Here is a 17,556-nt window from a genome sequence, read left to right on the forward strand (position 1 = left end):
ATACACATCTAGACTGATGGTAGGTTATGAACCTGAGAACAGAATCATAACAGAATAATTAACCCCCTTTGATAACTCAGGGAAAGTTACCAGGTGCCCTGGTCTGCTCTTGTCACTTCAATTCCTTAACCTGGGGATCCCCAATCTACCTGTTATTACAGGGCCATCAGTATCCTACCTATAATGGGTAGCTGAGCAAATTATCCACCACCTGAGCCCCTACCAATTACTCAACTGAAAAGGCCAACTGTTTCTTAATAGAAAAAGTAAAATCACGGATAAGTGTGGCGTTGTCGGTGCGTTGTTTCTCGATCTCAGGAAAGCATTTGATACTGTGAATAAGAGAGTTCTTCTATCTAACTTTAACCTTTCTGTCGATAACCTTAAATTGGTAGAATCCTACCTCTCCAACCAATCTCAATTACTCTTTATAAGTATCCACCACTCAGATGCTAGTTCATTGGTGTCCCACAGGGATCTATACTGGGCCCAATCCTATTTAGTTTATATATTGGTGACCTGCTTTCTTCTTGTCCTGAGGTTAATATCCATATGTATGCTGATGACACCGTACTGTACACACATGAAAACAGAACTCGCTGCCAAACTTACAAACTCCATGGTCAAGGTTACAACATGGCTCAATTAGTGTTGTCTGCAAATGTGTCTAAAACTATCGTCATGTTCTTTACCAATAAAAATGAATATACTGAGAAAAGCTACAGGTTGTAAAAGAATGTAAATACCTTGGAATCTTAATAGATTCCAACCTCAACTTCAGGGCTCAAGTAAAAAAAAAAGTTAAAATCAAATTAAATCTAGTCATGTTCAGATTGATAAGAAATTTCATATCCATTGCCAAGCCACTTTGTACATATTTGCATTTTTCTTTCTCACATGATCTACTGTCTGACGAGCTGGTCACAGGCTAACCAGATTACATTGAAACTGTTACAGTCTTTGTATAAACAGACAGACACAAAATAATAATTGTGCAATTCTAAGAAAATGTAACCTCCTAAAACCTGATTAAGAATGTAAATGTATGTCTTAACTTCAAAATCAACCCATCACCACTCAGAGATTTTGTCAGCACAAGAACAAACTCAGATTGGATCACGAGAGGAGTTACAAGTGGGTACTGCATTATAGCAGAAGTGCCTTTAGTCAGTCTGTCTTCACAAGAACAGAACTCTACTCCAACACATTTCAGAAAACTCATCACATACAAGTGATTTAGTTCTCAAAAATTGGGCATCAAGTCAAATCTGTCAGCACACTTCCTTTTTCCTGCCACCACCTTGTTAATGTCTGTCTGTGAATTTGTCTCTTGCCTCTCCAGCTACTGTAATGGCATGTGAAGTCCGTTGTGGTGTGCGGTTTTTGTTTGTTTTGATTTGCTTTTATTCTTTGGGAGTCTACTGTAAAATTTGGCCAGAGACTACAGTTGAAAATTAACCTTTTTGGTTAAATTTTATATTTACAATTTAAATGCAATATTTATAATTATGTTCATTAATGCATACTGTCCCAGTTAAATAAATAAAGTAAAAATAAATAAAAAAATATGGAAAACCATTCCAGGCATTCCGTTTCATTTCATTCCATAATGAAAATATCAGCATATCAGCTTGGGTGTCAAGGTCTTCCCATATACAAAAGATTAAAGGTGACAAAAGCTGCAAAACAAGGCATTGACAAACAAACACACACAAAAAAAAAAAATCACAGCAATCCGCAACTACCTTCAGATAGTGTGAACGCCCGTGCCTGACTTCTAGCACCTTCCTTTTGTGCTTCCGCAACGTCAAGCTGCTGAGGCCAACATCATGCAATGCAGACAGTCTGTTGAAAGTGACCTCTGTCCTGCTGCACCTTTCAGCAGTTCCTTAATGTTGGCCATACAAGTTGGCTATGTGCTTGACTGCTATGAGAGAGGACTTTGCACTTAACATGTTGGCTTATATGTGAGTGTGTTAACAAAGGATTTCTGTGTTCCTATGCCTGTATGGGAACCATAAAGAGTAAGGGGCAGGGAGGTGAGAGGGAGGGAGCGAGAGAGATATATAGAGAGAAACACAGCAAGAAAGAGGAAGAAGAGAGATAGAGGGTGGGAGGGAGAGAGAGAGAGAGGTCGGAAATGCTACACTCAGGGGATTTGTTGTTGTTCTGAATGTGTAAACCTGCTTGACAGGCTAGTGTTGAAACCAAATAGACTTTATCTGACTGATAGAGGGTCAACCCCATATGAAACAAACACTACATGCCATTTGACTTATTACACAGTTGTCAGGTTTACATAAAAAAATAAAATCTATTGAAATATGTCTGATGCTGTAATTTTGAGAACATGTTTGTGTTTTATGGAGACATGAAAAAGTTTACCAAAATCCTTGTGCAGTTACTAAAACTTGATTGTCTATTTTTCCATGTGTTTTAATGCATTGTTTACATTTTCAAGACTGAAAAAAAATGGCAAGCAAATGCATTAAAATTACTCCAGACAAATACTCAGAATGCATTGTAGGCATACTCAAACTACAAGTTGAAACTAAAAACTGTCAATTACTGTCAATTGGGATTGAAAGCTTTAAGAAGATTTGGACTTGAAACATAGCTTAATTATATTAAGTACATTTAAAAATAAACATGAAAACCTAACAGAATGGTTGCAGGAAGTCTGATCTGCAGAAGTGCCTGAGGCAACAATATGTTGTCTTCCATCTCATATTAGCCATGCTTCTCAATCCATCTCAAAAGCAGGACACAAGGAATATAAGCAAGACCTGATGGCTCGTCTAGGCGTGGCTGCAGGTTATAAATAGTCAAAAGCTGTCCACACCTGAGTTTACCTGCGCTGAGTGCATCACCATGAAAGTACCAGCTGACCAACGAGTGGCTAACTTATCAGTAGAATTCACAGTCGACATGTCTTTGCAGAAACACAAACAATACTTCAAGGATAAAAATCCAGTTTCAGTTAAACGCAACCCACTTCCTGACTTAACTTAACAGGTGTCATGTAAATAGCAGTAAAGATATGTACTACCTAATTTAAGTTCAACGTTGTGAATTGTGTAGTGTTCACGAAAGGCTTCCACTTGTTACACAATGACAACAAGTCACTCAAAACTCATACTGAACATAAAAAGTGTCCGAACGACTACTACTGCAACAACGCCGTGAACGGTAGTAGACGACAATCCTGATACACACAACTTGTTGTGGCACGTACAGAATGAGCATTTGATCACAAAAAAAGGTAACTACATTAGGAGCACACTACATAGACTCATAGTGCTAAGAAGTGCCAGAAGTCACGCTAGTCTCCGTCTCCGTTGTCATTCTCCAACCATCACATAAGGTCTGAACCGCTTCGTTTCTATTTTCGTCTATTCCCCCAAACGTTTCGCATGCCGTAAGATGTAACGTTAACGTAGCACAGCATGTCGTCATGTATTCAATTGATTGTTTTACAAAAAAAAAACATTGTTCAGAATAGCAGTCGCCTGCCATACAAATTTCTCATTCTCGCTACATCTAGGTTGTCTCTGACAGGGCTTCCATTTCAATGAGTCTGGGCGAACAGTAGCAAATTCGATATGAGGCAAAACCTTACTCCTTCCTTGTTACGATTGTGAAAACCCATGAAAACAAAATAGGTATTCTGATGGACCGCAATTGAAAACACAACTTTTGTTAGTATAAAAGTGTTTATAACTAGCTACCTAGCTGGCTAACGTTAGTTAGCTGCTAGCTTCCCGGCAGTGGTATGATCTACTGACCTGCCAACGAAGTTTTCCAAAACAGAGCTTTTCCCAGCGCTCTGTCCACCGACCACGGCTATCTGGGGAAGGTCCAAGTTACAACTCTGTCCGATTGAGCTGAAAGCATCCTGAAGTTGATTGATCAGGGGGATCAATTCCTCCATCCCCCGATTCCCCATGGTTTCACTAGATTCGTTCGTTCTCCGCAAAGCTAGCAAGCGGTCGGTAGACGATGGGTGGAAGGCCAGAGGATCCACTTCCAGGATCAAATTCTAAGTAATGATTGGTTAAGACCAGTCACCTGACCGGAACGGAAAACACAATACGTTTGATTGGCTAATACCAGGACCTTTACTTTTTCGTTGAGTAACAGTGTAAATTGTCTGACTTTTAAACGATCGTTTTTTTTTTATTTTGTGAAGTTATAAGGCTAAATACTTGTTAACCGAACTTTTACACCGTGTCAAATACGCTGTTAAAAGTTGCAAGGTATCGTAAATAATCCAAGCGTTAGGTTAGCTTGGTAGTCAAACTATTGACATCTTGGCTTGGTTGTTTATTTCTCATGGGGTTTAATTCTGACAACACGTCACTTACCTTGAACGTCTGCTGCTGATGTCAAGAAGTGGCTGCACCTACTGGCCGTAACATTATTCGCAATGCAAAATATACAAATCAATATAGCAATATAGTAGCCTAGAAATGCTAAGCCCCTGCATACTTTTTCTCCTATGTATCATGCTGATTATCATGCACCTGTTATTGAAATGATTTACCGAAAATGTCAACAGAGAACTGAATCTCATGTTCAAATTCCTTTATTTAAGAAATGTTTTTCAGAAAAACAGAAAACCTTGGTGATAGAAATTGTTACCAAAATGTTTCAAATGAATGTCTTCGAGACAAATCTATTTACGTTGTGGAATAGTCTTGACAGTGACACATAACTGCTCTGACATTGAAATGATGTACTGAGAGCTGAGGACACATTACAGCCACAAGTAGAGCTATCAATAAATACATTTAACATTTATTTACAGGTGTTGCTTTTAAAGGAGGAAATGGAGAGAGAACCACAATGCCCCACTTATGACAAGCAACTTTAATATAGCACAGTAGCTCATGATAATATCCCTGACTATGGCCTCTGCTGCTGTGCAGACAAAAACACCAGTTACTGGTGTCTGTCTATTGCCATTACGATGGAAAGACAACGTCCCAAAGGCATTGGCCAAGATGACTATGTCTTGAGTGCATATGTCACTTCATGCCATTAAAATAGTTTAAAGACCCTGTCGCTAATACAACTATGTGTTTTCCAGTGACGACACCACAACGTGTATGCGTCTATGAGGAGGGCGTGAAACGCTGTGTTGTCCTGTGAAAGGGGTGTAAGAATCAAATGTAAGAATCAGAGTTAATAATGATTAACAATAATCAATAATCCAATGAATCTTATATTCATTTGTATTTGTTGCTTTTAATTGGACTTAGGTTAAAATGTAAGAGTTTCTGGTTGAATATACTGTAAGATTAAATTACCTGAGAGAGGTGTGAATGAGTGTTCTCACCACCCCTCTTCTCTTGGTCATATCAAAGTGTTTTTGATATTCCTTACCCCCATAAATACAGGCCTCTGAGACATTTGCTCACAGCTGGATCTCTTAATCAATTTCCCCTATCGACAAATGTTGTGGAGTTTCCCGATGATAGTATTTAATTTTATACCATATATTGGAGATCCAGTCTTAGATTTGTCAGTCACGATTCAGGTTTAATCTTGAACAATGGTGGCCACACATTGTTGAGACAGAGCTGAAGTTCCACTCGCCCAGAGCTTCACCTAAGATTATCTGATTTATCCATTGAAGGCGGGCTTGTTAAATACTCTCTGCGAACCAAGGGCGTCACCCTCAGTATTCATGAGCTCTTGGAGACACAAGTCTCTGAGCCATCTGCTGACACATTCAATACACTCCCTCAAGATAACTCTTCTCTAAACAGAAATGATTACATTTTAACTTAAGTCCCAAATACAAGTAACAATTATAACTAGGTATAAGATACATTGAATTATTGACTATGGCATATACTTATTAACAATAAATATCTTAATTCCGGTTCCTTCACAGACTGATACATATTTATGGAGGGATGGGGCTATGGGGTGACACCCCTTATGCTATGTAGGATATAAAAACTGAAGTGTTACAATGGCAGACCAGATGAGACATAGGTGAAGCTTTTGAGTGAAACCTCTGTCTATCTCCCTTGATGCGCATCACTGTACAAGATTAAAGCCTGGTTCCTGACTGATCATACTCAGACTGCATCTCCACCAATCTTTTAGCTCAAGAAAAAATGCTATCACCTGTAAAGAAAAAAAAGAAAACAAAACTGTGAACTTTACAAAACAAAAATAGATACTGGTAGGTTGCCAGAACAGAGAGTTGAAATAGAAACTACTTACAGTGGAACGCTGTCTGTGATCTGCAGCACTCACTGCAATGCATTTTTTCACAATCTGCAAGCAGGAATGATTGCCCATGCTGTAATATTTTTTTACATTGTTAATTTGGTTGTGAGAAATTAATTGTCTAGTGATGGCAGGAAGATAGGTGCCAGTCTTCAGGTGATGGCAGGAAGATAGGTGCCAGTCTTTAGCTGCGGGATATCTGCATGCTGAAGTTCATTGAGTCCTGATCTGTTAAGTTCTGCAGAGCTGTGAAAACAGACAAAACGAACAAAGCACTTGAGAAGTCTTTGTTTAAAAAAACCTGTCATGAAAATAAGCTGGAATAAATGGCTTGATATAACATGGCCAAGTATCTATAGCTAAAATTAGTGCAGTGTAATACATCAGTCCTGCAATAAATCTGTGCTTTATGAAGGTTATAATATTCTGTATTAGTTTAAACTAATTTAGAGAGCTGTTGATAAAACTGTATGTTCATTATAGAGGCAGCAGTTTGTAGTGCTGTTGAATTGTATTGGGTTGTGCTGACAAGTGTTTCTATTATTTTTACCACTGCATGCCAATCAGTGGGGCTGGGCTAAATAACAGATACATATTTGTGTTTAATTCAATACAGTTTAACAGCTCCACAAACAACAACCCCTAAGATGATCATACAGTTGAATGGCCACCTCTCTTAAGCAACATCGTGTAATTTTACATCGTATTACCCACAGGCATATTTAATATTGCACTGTAGCAAAGACTTTAAGCTAGTACTTAGGTAACATCTTAGGGGAGCTCTAATAACATAGACAATGAACATTGGTATAGCTATCAAATGAAGTACAACAGGTCATATTTCATGAACAAGCATGCAAACATCAATGAATATACTGTATATGAATAACTAAGTAATTTCTTCTACAGATGTATATCATATGTAGTACCTACATAGAGCTATCAATCATACTATTTAAGCTCTTCAATAAAATCCAGAAGCTCTAAAGTGAGATAGAAATGGCCTCAAAATGTGAATGGAATCAGTATCATCAATTGGAGGTAGAGCCAGGATCTGTTAAAGCACAGACAGGCTGAGCGAGAATATTAAAACAGTGGAGAAGCATCGGCACTCACACTACTTAGTTTTGGCGATGTCAAGGACACCATAGGACAGTGTACCACTGATATTGCAGCTGTAACCACGCTATTGTTGAGACAGGCATGGGCTACTGACAGTCCCTGTATTTTGCTATGATGCCCAGTTGTACCTCTCTCTAGGTAAACCTGAGGGAGAAAAGAAACACACAACAATTATTTAGCAAACGTTAAAAAAATGCCAATCTGTACCATACCAAAAACACAATGTCACTGAAACTGATGAAGCATATGGTTGACACATAATGATTACTGGTTTAAACCATTTGCATGTCATGACTTACATATGAATAGATACCTAGATGTTTTTTAGAGCAAAAGCATTTTCAAAATGTGCAAAACAATGACAAATGTTTCCATGTGTTTTAATGCATTGTATACATTTAAGACTGAAAAAAAAAATGTCAAGCAAATGCATTAAAATTACTCCAGACAAATACTCAGAATGTGTCTGATGCTGTAATTTTGAGGACATGTTTGTGTTTTATGGAGACATGAAAAAGTTTACCAATATCCTTGTGCAGTTTCTGAAACTTGCTTGTCTATTTTCCCATGTGTTTTAATGCATTGTTTACATTTTCAAGACTGAAAAAATGGCAAGCAAATGCATTTAAATTACTCCAGACAAATACTCAGAATGCATTGTATGCATACTCAAACTACAAGTTGAAACTAAAAACTGTCAACTACTGTCAATTGGAATCAAAAGCTTAAAGAAGATATGGACTTGAAACTTAGCTTAACTTTCATTGTAAGTACATTTTCTTTTTAGGGAAGGAAATGGTGTAGGAAGTCTGATCTGCAGAAGTGTCTGAGGCAACAATATGTTGTCATCCATCTCATATTAGCCATGCTTTTCACTCAATCTCAAAAGCAGGACATAGGGAAGATAGCCTCCTGGCTCGTCTAGGCGTGGCTTCAGGTTATAAATAGTCCAAAGCGGTCCACACCTGAGTTTACCTGCGCGCATCACCATTAAAGTACCAGCTGACCAACGAGTGGCTTACTTATCAGTAGAATTCACGGTCGAAATGTCTGTGCAGAAACACAAACAATACCTCAAGGATAAAAACCCAGTTTCAGTTAAACGCAACCCACTTCCTGATTTAACTTAAGAGGTGTCATGTAAATAGCAGTATATAAATAGATATATACTACTTCATTTAAGTTCAACGTTGTGAATTGTGTAGTGTTCACGAAAGGCTTCCACTTGTTACACAATGACAACAAGTCACTCAAAACTCATACTGAACATAAAAAGTTTCCGAACGACTACCACTGCAACAACGCCGTGAACGGTAGTTGACGACAATTCTGATAAATACAACTTGTTGTGGCACGTACAGAAGGAGCATTTGATCACAAAAAGGTAACTACATTGGGAGCTCACGACTCATAGTGCCAGAAATCACGCTAGTATCCGTCTCCGTTGTCATTCTCCAACCATCACATAAGGTCTGAACCATAGACATATATACATAACATATATGTCTATGGTCTGAACCGCTTCGTTTCTATTTTCATACGTTAGCTTACTAGCTAGCAGTGTCAGCTGCCAACGAAGTTTTCCTAAACAGAGCTTTTCCCAGCGCTCTGTCCACCGACCACGGCTATCTGGGGCAGGTCCTAGTTACAACTCTGTTCGATTGAGCTGAAAGCATCCTGAAGTTGATTGATCGGGGGGATCAATTCCTCCATCCCCGGTTGCCCATGGTTTCACTAGATTCGTTGGGTCTCCGCAAAGCTAGAAAAGCTTATCCTTATAGAGGTGCTCGTGTTACTATGGAAGTTTAATTCTAACGCTAACCTAACCCTTTCCGCGGCAAAGGAAAATCAAAAAACAATTGAACAGTGATGGTTACAGTGACGTGGTGAATATCATATACACAATCATATAAAACTATTTAGGAACTACGAGGGGTTACAAACTAGCGAGATATAGTTGTCATCCAACTTCCGATATCCAGCGGCTTCGACAGCGGAATGTGACAGCGTTACCGCCACTGATTGGGCTGGAGTGTGAAGGACGTAGGAGAGAAAAATCTATCCCTAAAATAAACATGATTTCTGACCATTAGAAGTACCTTTAGTGACACACAGACCAAACTCAGATCCCAGTAATTAATAATTTCAAACAGAGTAAAATATTGCTTATCTACCTCCCATCAAAGCTTGTCACAGGCAATCTCAGCGATTGTAAATTAAAAGGAACTTGGTTTTGATAAACCTGTTACAAAGAATTAAAATACGATATTGAACTGGTTAAAAGTTAAATTAATACGTGTATATAAATGTAATTCAAATTAATTAATAAATGCAAATCAATTCCATACACATAAATGGCATATATTACTTGTATTTTTTGTTGTTGTAACTTCACAAACGAAAATGGGTGAACTTAACGGCCCTTGGAGGTATAAGTAAAGGTTATTGCTGTGTTTTTCATGTCCCCCCCCCCCCCCCCAAAAAAGAAAAGTGGTATTTTTCTGGGTGGTCACGTGGTCATCATCCGTCACCATCCAAAATGGCTGCGCCCTGCAGAACAGATGCAATATTTGAAACTGTAGTTGAAGAGATTGAGACAAATGAAATGTGTTCGAAGAAGGCTGCGTCGTTGGCACCTCTTGTTTTGCATATGGTGGCTGAATGTCCAGTGACCAAAGCCAGAGTCTGCGATCTCACATTGCCACACTGTACCGTGAATACACCGGTGTTCATGCCCGTTGGCACTCAAGGCACACTCAAGGGAATAACTGTCGACCAACTAGAGGAGCTCAACTGTCAAATATGCCTTGGCAATACCTATCATTTGGGTATGAGACCGGTATGTATGTGTATATATATAGTTGAAACATGCATTTGAATGTTCTTGTAAGTCCTTTGTTCAGTTTAAAGTGGGCCACGTTGTCATGTTTGCACAAGGGAAATTACAGTGGCATCACAGCCGTAGGAGAATTTGCCTATGCATTGCAAACTCTTTCACTATGATGGATGCATTGACTCTTTTCTTGTCTTTGTTAAACGTCTGGCTTGACAGGGTCCTGAATTAATTGATAAAGCAAATGGCCTTCATGGTTTCATGAACTGGAAAAGAAATCTTTTAACGGTGAGTTAAGTTATTTGTTTACCTAAAATTGCACTGATCTGGCAGAAAAGAATATTAATAACAAAAGGTATGCAGCAACCCTTAGTTTCCATTGTGCTGACTTTATCTGTTGGTATATTTCCTTTCTCTTCACCTTTATTTGGAAGTAGGACAGCGGAGGGTTTCAAATGGTGTCTCTGGTTGAGCTGTCAGAAGTCACAGAAGAGGGGGTGAAGTTTCGTTCCCCATATGATGGCAAGGAAATCCTCCTGACACCTGAACAGTCAATCGCTATACAAAACAGTCTTGGTGTGTGCCGCTCTATCTTCTCAAATATGTGGTTCCACTGTCTCAGGATTTAATGATATCATGATTTCCATTGCTCTTATCTTGATCTGTGTGTGATTGGGTAGTCATGCCAATATGTTTAACCAGGGTCCGACATAATGATGCAGCTGGATGACGTGGTCAGCAGCACTGTAACAGGGCCTCGAGTGGAAGAGGCGATGCACCGGTCGATCCGCTGGCTAGACCGCTCTATAGCAGCCAACAAGAACCCTGACCGACAGAACTTGTTTGCCATCATACAGGGAGGGCTTAACTCCCAGTTGCGCAAAGCATGCTTAGAGGGTAAGGCATCCTTCCTTTATTCATTCGGCAGCATTGTGTGCTATTCATGCACGTAAATTAGACTTCAGTCACTTATTATTGTAATGATAGATTATATTAGATTGACCTGCTCCATTTCCACAACAGTCCTCAATGTGTTCCTGTGGCTCTACTAGTAGAGCAGGGTGTTAACATGGGTTCAGTGTCCAGGAAGCATACATTCTGACCAAAATGCATATCTGTGCTACTCTGAACATTTTGGATAAAAGTGTCTGCTAAAAGAATGAATCTTAGGGGGGCACTGTGGCGCAAACATGGAGGACACGGGTTCGAATCCGGCCCGATGTCATTTCTCCTATCCACTCCCCACCTCTTCTCCCTCTCATTTCCTGTCCCACTCTTCACTAATCTATCAATTAAAGGCAGAAAAAGCCCAAAAACAAATCTTAAAAAAAAAAAAAAAGAATGAATCTTAACGCTGATGTGTTTTTTAATATAGAGATGACGAAACGCGACGTCCCTGGTTTTGCCATCGGGGGTTTGAGTGGTGGGGAGGAAAAGGATGATTTCTGGAAAATGGTGACCCTCAGCACAGACCACTTGCCCCGCTGCAAACCCCGTTACCTGATGGGTGTTGGGTACGACACTCTTCTGCCTTCTGGCTTTTTAAGTATTAAATAAGGTCATTTTAAGTGTCGTTGATATCCTTTTCTTCTGATTTTTTACTTAACTGCCCTGTCTCGCCATTGTTGATTCATGAATGCTCGGTGTGTTTTACAGCTATGCAGTGGACCTGGTGGTGTGTGTGGCTCTTGGGTGTGACATGTTTGACTGTGTCTTTCCCACTCGCACAGCGGTAAGCATCAGGCATCACCAGCCGATCACAGATTTCATCGCAGGGTGTATTTTGGAGTTGTTCCTCTGGTGAATATGGAGGGTGTCCATTTTGATGCATTTTGTATTTTCTGGCATGTAGAGGTTTGGCTCGGCGCTGGTACCCTGGGGATCTCTGCAGCTCAAAACGAAGCAGTTTGCCAAAGACTTCCAGCCCATTGATCAAGAGTGCCAGTGTGCCACCTGTAGAAGGTATAGTGATTTGTCTGGATTTGTGATGTCCTGTAGTTAACTTTCACATCTCATATCTCTGCACAGAGGAATTTGAAATTGTCATTTTAGCCACAAATAGCTTCATCATGGAGTCCAATTGAGTCGTTTCACTCCGTAGATAAAGATGAATCTTGAGTTCATGAGTTTCACACCCTGATGCTGAAGTCTTAATGGAGGTATTCAGTTGGTCAAATGTTGTTTCTTTTTAAGAACAGCATGTCTTGGACATGACAGAAAACTAGAAAACTGCTTTTCTAACTCTTCTAAACACTTTGTGTTTAAACCAGACACACGCGGGCCTACCTTCATGCACTGCTAAAATGCGATACAGCTGGAATGCACCATATAACTGTCCACAACATTTCTTACCAGGTATGTTTCCCTAAGTTCCTAATTCTGTAAATTGATGAGCTATATTATACAAAGCGTGATTGTAATCTAATCTTTATGTCTTTCTCCAGCTTACCCTGATGCGCTCAGTGCGTGAAAGTATTATTGAGAAGAGGTTCCCGGAGTTTGTGAAGTCTTTCATGAAGAGAATGTTTCCTACATCAGACCAGTACCCCAGGTGGGCTGTGGAGGCGCTTGCTTCAGTAAACATCACCCTGGACTAGCCTTTGCAGGCTGCCCAGCAGCTGTTGTCTAGTGACACTGAAGAAAAATGGACCTCCTTTTTTATTGCTCAGGACTTCTTTTTGCCCAATGCCCAACACCTGCTCATGTTTTTTAACCTACTTTCCTTTTCCTCTTTTTTACAGTTTAGTTTTATTTCCATTTCTGTCCAGGTTTGTTTGAGTGGTACAAGTTTCAAAAGACATATTCATTGAGACACTGTTTCTTTGAACAGCATCCTGCTGAAATGTTACTGGGGCAAAAAAATGAATCGCGCCAAATTAATTCTCACTTTAGACATAAAAACATCCATCTATGAGATATTTAAGCTTTTTCTACTAGCAATTTTAACTGCTTCTATTTTGTAATCAGCCATTAAAATATTAAATGTTGATTTAGAATTCCTTTCATCTTGTGTGTTAGTGATTGGACTTTTTTTCAACCTTAAACTGCACAGTCTTCATCATTGTAGATGGAGCTTTTTCTTCTCAAACAAAACTAAATAGGCCTGAACCTACATAGTAATAGTGTAATAAGTGACTTTCTGTTCTTGATAGATAGACAGATGGCGAAAGAGAGGGACATTTGTGTTGCAGCACACACACACACACACAACTACTACTATACTAGATACAGTGGCTTGCAAAAGTATTCAAACCTCCTGAAAATCCTCACTATTTTAACAATTATAAAAGATAGTTACACTTAATTTCCCAATTAGTATTATTACTGTTAACAGTTATGCTCTAGTATATTTCTGAAGTCAAAATAAGTGATTTATTACTAACCTTAAATAGATCAAATAAAACCTAAAATATACTACTTGCATGTTAAGTATTTAGACCCATATGCTTTTGAGTTCCAGATTAAGGCAGATGACACGTTATTCACAAATGACACAGATGTGTCACAGCCATAACACAACCATAACTGATCATAATTAGGTACTACCTAATGGTGAGGGTAGAGAGTATAAAACTACCTCTGTCTAAGGGTCATCAGCTGGTGTAGGAGTCCACCATCTTAAATTATCCACAAAACTGGACTCTATTGGAGGATGGCAAAAAAAACATTGTCATAGATGCACATTAAAGCATGCCAGAATGTTATCTAAGATATGGGAAAAGGTTGTTAGGTGAAACCAAAATAGAGTTTTTTTGCTAATCCTCAAAGTCTCATGCGTTGGAGATACTTCTCGACTATAATAACTTCAGAATCGAAGGAGGGATGAATGGAAATAAAATCTACATAATATCACAAGAAAGCCTGTTGTAAAACTAAGGCTTGGGAGAGGGATTACTTACCAGTAGGAACATGACCCAAGGCACAAGACTAAAGCAACACTGGAGTGACCCAAGGCACAAGGCTAAAGCAACACTAGAGTGACTCAAAAACAGTAAAGTGAATATTCTAGAATCTGTGGCACAACAGTCCAGAACCACCGTCCCATCAGCCAATGTGCAACATAAATTCTACCAAAAAGAATGAGGTAAAACACTGCAGAACAATGTGCAAAGCTGGTACTGTCCAAGCTTGATAGCAATTTGTTTAGTGCTAAAAGATTGGTGGAGACGCAGTCTGAGTATGATCAGTCAAGAAACAGGCTTTAATCTTGTACAGTGATGCGCATCAAGGGAGATAGACAGAGTTTGAGTTTCACTCAAAAGCTTCACCTATGTCTCATGTAGTTAGCCATTGTAACATTTTAGTTTTTATATCCGACATAGCATAAGAGGTGTTAGGTGAAAATTCACCCTAGTTACCTCAGGACTCCGGAGCTGCATATAAGTATATTTATTAGACAAACAACAATTGCAATCGGGCTCACTCCCAGCACAAGGCTGAAAGTGAGACAATATTAAACACATCGCACAAGGTTTATATAGACAGAAGTTTAGCGTTCAGCAGGGATAACCACGTGGTGGATTTAAGTTACACACACGCAAGAAACACAGAAAAGCCATGTTCCTGCTTACATAAGTACACGATTCATATAAGGTAATTAATAATACAAGGCACTTGATTATTATATTCTTAAGTCATTAACAGTGTTTGGAAATTATCTCCATCAAGAGGGGTCACCCCATAGCGCGTCCCTCCATGAATATGTATCAGTCTGCTACCCTTATAGACGGGAAACTCCACAACATTTGTTCACAGGGCAAATTGATTAAGAGATCCAGCTGTGAGCAAATGTCTCAGAGGCCTGTATTCATGGGGGTAAGGAGGAATATCAAAGACACTTTGATATGACCAAGAGAAGAGGGGTGGTGAGAACACTCATTCACACCTCTCTCAGGTCATTTAATCTTACAGTATATTCAACCAGAAACTCTTACATTTTAACCTAAGTCCAATTAAAAGCAACAAATACAAATTAATATAAGATTCATTGGGTTTTTTGATTATTGTCGATCATTATTAACTCTTATCCTTAATTCTGATTTTTCAACTCCTTCAGGCTGTTATTGCAGTAAAGTATTCATGTATAGGGGTTGAATACTTATGCAAACAGAATATTTTAGTTTTTCATTTCAGTAGACTTATTGCAGCAGAACTGAAGGAGCCTCTGACTGAAAACACTGTCTGACCACTCGGTTGTGAAGGGGTGTGTAGTGTTGTCCATTATGTTGATCAGTTTGTGCAACTTCTCTCCACAACCAACTCTAGGGGCTCCAGAGCAGTCCCCAGCACAGAGACAGCCTTCTTTATCAGCTTGTTCAGTTTCCTAGAGTCCCATTATTAACCCATGTTCTGTCTCAGTCTACAAACCTTCCATAGAAATTATTCTTCAAACTGGATCTTTATGCTCTAAAGGATTTGTCTCAAACAACTTCAGAGCATTTCACTACACTGCAGTATTTCATGGAAATAAGTTGTTATTTTTGCATGAATGATATTGTATTTTACATAGTATTGTAGCGTGCAGGGCTGCACGCTCCTACGTCATGTTTCAAGTATGGTGAGTTCACCCATAATTCTGTGTGTGTAATAGCTGTAGGGTGTAATGTGTAATTCTATGTGTAATGTTTGAAATAAGAGGTGCATTCTTGTTCTCCTCTTGCATTAAGGTCAGGGTGTATCTTCTGTTAGCGGTTAGGAGTCTTTGTGTTGTAATGCGTGATGATGCCTTGTGTAGTTTCCTCATGTATTAGCATCTGTGTCCACCCCTACCCTGTAAACTGTGCCTGTGTAGAAGACCCAGAGCCTTTCCCGTGCTCTGTGTGAGTTGTTCTCTGTCTGAAGAATCAGCGTGGTGATGCTAGCAACCTAAGCCATGCTCTGTCTGGCTGCTGAGGCTATGGTACCCCTGCCACGGCGGAGAAAGTCAACGGCAGACCTGCGCATCATTCTGCTGACCAGAAAGGTTGCAGAGTCTGGCGGCCAGAGGGCCTGCTACACCACCGATTCACAGCCAAGGGTCTCCGCCCTGGGGCCTAAAGCCAGAGAGATAGCTGTGTCACCATTCCAGCCAGCCAGAGGGGGCTACTGACGCCTGGGGGTGTTCTGTATCCCTGACACTGGCCAGATGGGGATGTGACACTGCCATGACAGCCCAGTGTCTTCTGCATCATTGCTGAAAGCAGGGGGCTGTCTGTGCCACTGCTACCTGTTCAGAGGTTCCATGTCCCTGCTGCCAACTGTGGTCCTCAGGAGGGCTGCTACCCTGCCATCACTTTGCTCGTCTCCCCAAGACCTCAAGGACTTTGCTGGACTTTCCACTAGGGGGCAGATTACGCAAGAAAGAAGCATTTTTGGTAAAATGGTTTCCTCGACCCTCGAAAAAAGTTCTAACAGTTGTTCTCAAAACTACAATAGCTGTTTTGATTTGCATTGTAAGGAGACCACATACAGTATGTCCAAGATAAATGTTGTACACGAGTCAATGACTGTAGAAGCAGTCAGTCGCCTTTGATCTGTTCATAGTCATCACAGATGCACTTCTCGCGACACGCACAAAGCTGGGAGGAGAGTATGCTGTTGTCTGGAAATATGTGTAAAGGTCTGAAATTTACCGTAGGTTGCACAAAGTCGGGAAAAACCCGTTGCTTCTCCAAGACGTATCAAATATGACAAAGATCACGGCTTTATGCTAGTTTCAAACCCTCCTGAAATTAATTCACGCTGAATTTTTCTATATGGACAAGTGTGAATATGAACATGTAACTGTTTACGATCTGATATGAATAATAATTTAGGCTAGTGTGCCAATTTATGCACTCCAGTGCCATGATTTTGAATGTGGGTCCTCGTCATATTTCACAGGAACCACTCGGATCAAGGGACGGGACGAGTGATTGTTTAGGCTAATGGTTTTCCTGTCAGTGATGGTTTAGAAGGCAGATTGAGCTGGAGGAGACAACCAGTTGCGCGCCCGTTGCGCCTGCCATAGCAAAACTAATACACGTTGGTACAGTGATTTTTTTTAAGTGACGGCAACATATACCAACCTCGCTCCATAAATATGTGTTTTACATGTAATTAAAGCAGAAGACAACTGGGAGCTTGCCACCAAGGGAAGGGCATCTGCTTTTCCTTCCCAGTTTCGTAAAATCGCATCCGTTCGTTAGGAGTATGGTGGAGCTGGAAAAAGAGGTTCTGCCACTACCTCCACGGTATCGGTTCCGAGACCTGTTGCTGGGAGACTGGCAAGCGGACGACAGGTAAGAAACCAGTACGAACTTATTCTTTTTAGAAAAGATGCTGATGACATGATAGTTGCTCCCTCTATACATTGGTGTTCTTTAGACTATAACTCGCTT

General features: G+C 40.0%; 3 protein-coding genes and 1 long non-coding RNA gene across 12 annotated transcripts in view; 2 read left to right on the forward strand and 2 right to left on the reverse strand.

Moving 5' to 3' along the window:
* dnm2a (dynamin 2a) overlaps nucleotides 1-4,100 on the reverse strand; it is a 31,440-nt gene extending 27,340 nt beyond the window's left edge. For 4 of the 9 annotated variants that reach the window (XM_031576183.2, XM_031576173.2, XM_031576153.2 and 1 more), the window contains exon 1: nucleotides 3,786-4,100. In XM_031576183.2, coding sequence (XP_031432043.1) covers nucleotides 3,786-3,946 — 161 coding nt within the window. In that variant the 5' untranslated portion in view covers nucleotides 3,947-4,100. The remainder of the gene's footprint in view (nucleotides 1-3,785) is intronic. The other 5 variants (XM_031576178.2, XM_031576161.2, XM_031576148.2 and 2 more) reach the window with 3 other exon arrangements.
* Nucleotides 4,101-4,567: 467 nt separating this feature from the next.
* On the reverse strand, nucleotides 4,568-9,589 carry LOC116222391. The gene is made up of 2 exons (XR_004164620.2): nucleotides 7,360-9,589; nucleotides 4,568-6,489 (listed from the first exon to the last, which is right to left on the reverse strand). It is a non-coding gene; the product is annotated as an uncharacterized LOC116222391 (long non-coding RNA).
* Nucleotides 9,590-9,856: 267 nt separating this feature from the next.
* On the forward strand, nucleotides 9,857-13,198 carry qtrt1 (queuine tRNA-ribosyltransferase 1). Its single transcript, XM_012839707.3, has 9 exons — nucleotides 9,857-10,204; nucleotides 10,418-10,486; nucleotides 10,636-10,774; nucleotides 10,901-11,095; nucleotides 11,574-11,712; nucleotides 11,855-11,930; nucleotides 12,051-12,160; nucleotides 12,469-12,553; nucleotides 12,643-13,198. Exons 1-9 carry the CDS (start codon nucleotides 9,905-9,907, stop codon nucleotides 12,793-12,795), a joined length of 1,266 nt encoding a protein of 421 aa, XP_012695161.2. The 5' UTR covers nucleotides 9,857-9,904; the 3' UTR covers nucleotides 12,796-13,198.
* A 3,562-nt stretch (nucleotides 13,199-16,760) lies between these two features.
* The window catches only part of LOC105910945 (potassium channel subfamily T member 2), a 48,967-nt gene continuing 48,171 nt past the window's right edge, over nucleotides 16,761-17,556 (forward strand). The window contains exon 1 of the mRNA XM_031576199.2: nucleotides 16,761-17,457. Within this exon, the coding sequence (XP_031432059.1) occupies nucleotides 17,369-17,457 (89 nt within the window). The 5' untranslated portion in view covers nucleotides 16,761-17,368. The remainder of the gene's footprint in view (nucleotides 17,458-17,556) is intronic.

This window comes from Clupea harengus, chromosome 1, assembly GCF_900700415.2.
Source record: "Clupea harengus chromosome 1, Ch_v2.0.2, whole genome shotgun sequence".
Taxonomy (NCBI): domain Eukaryota; kingdom Metazoa; phylum Chordata; class Actinopteri; order Clupeiformes; family Clupeidae; genus Clupea; species Clupea harengus.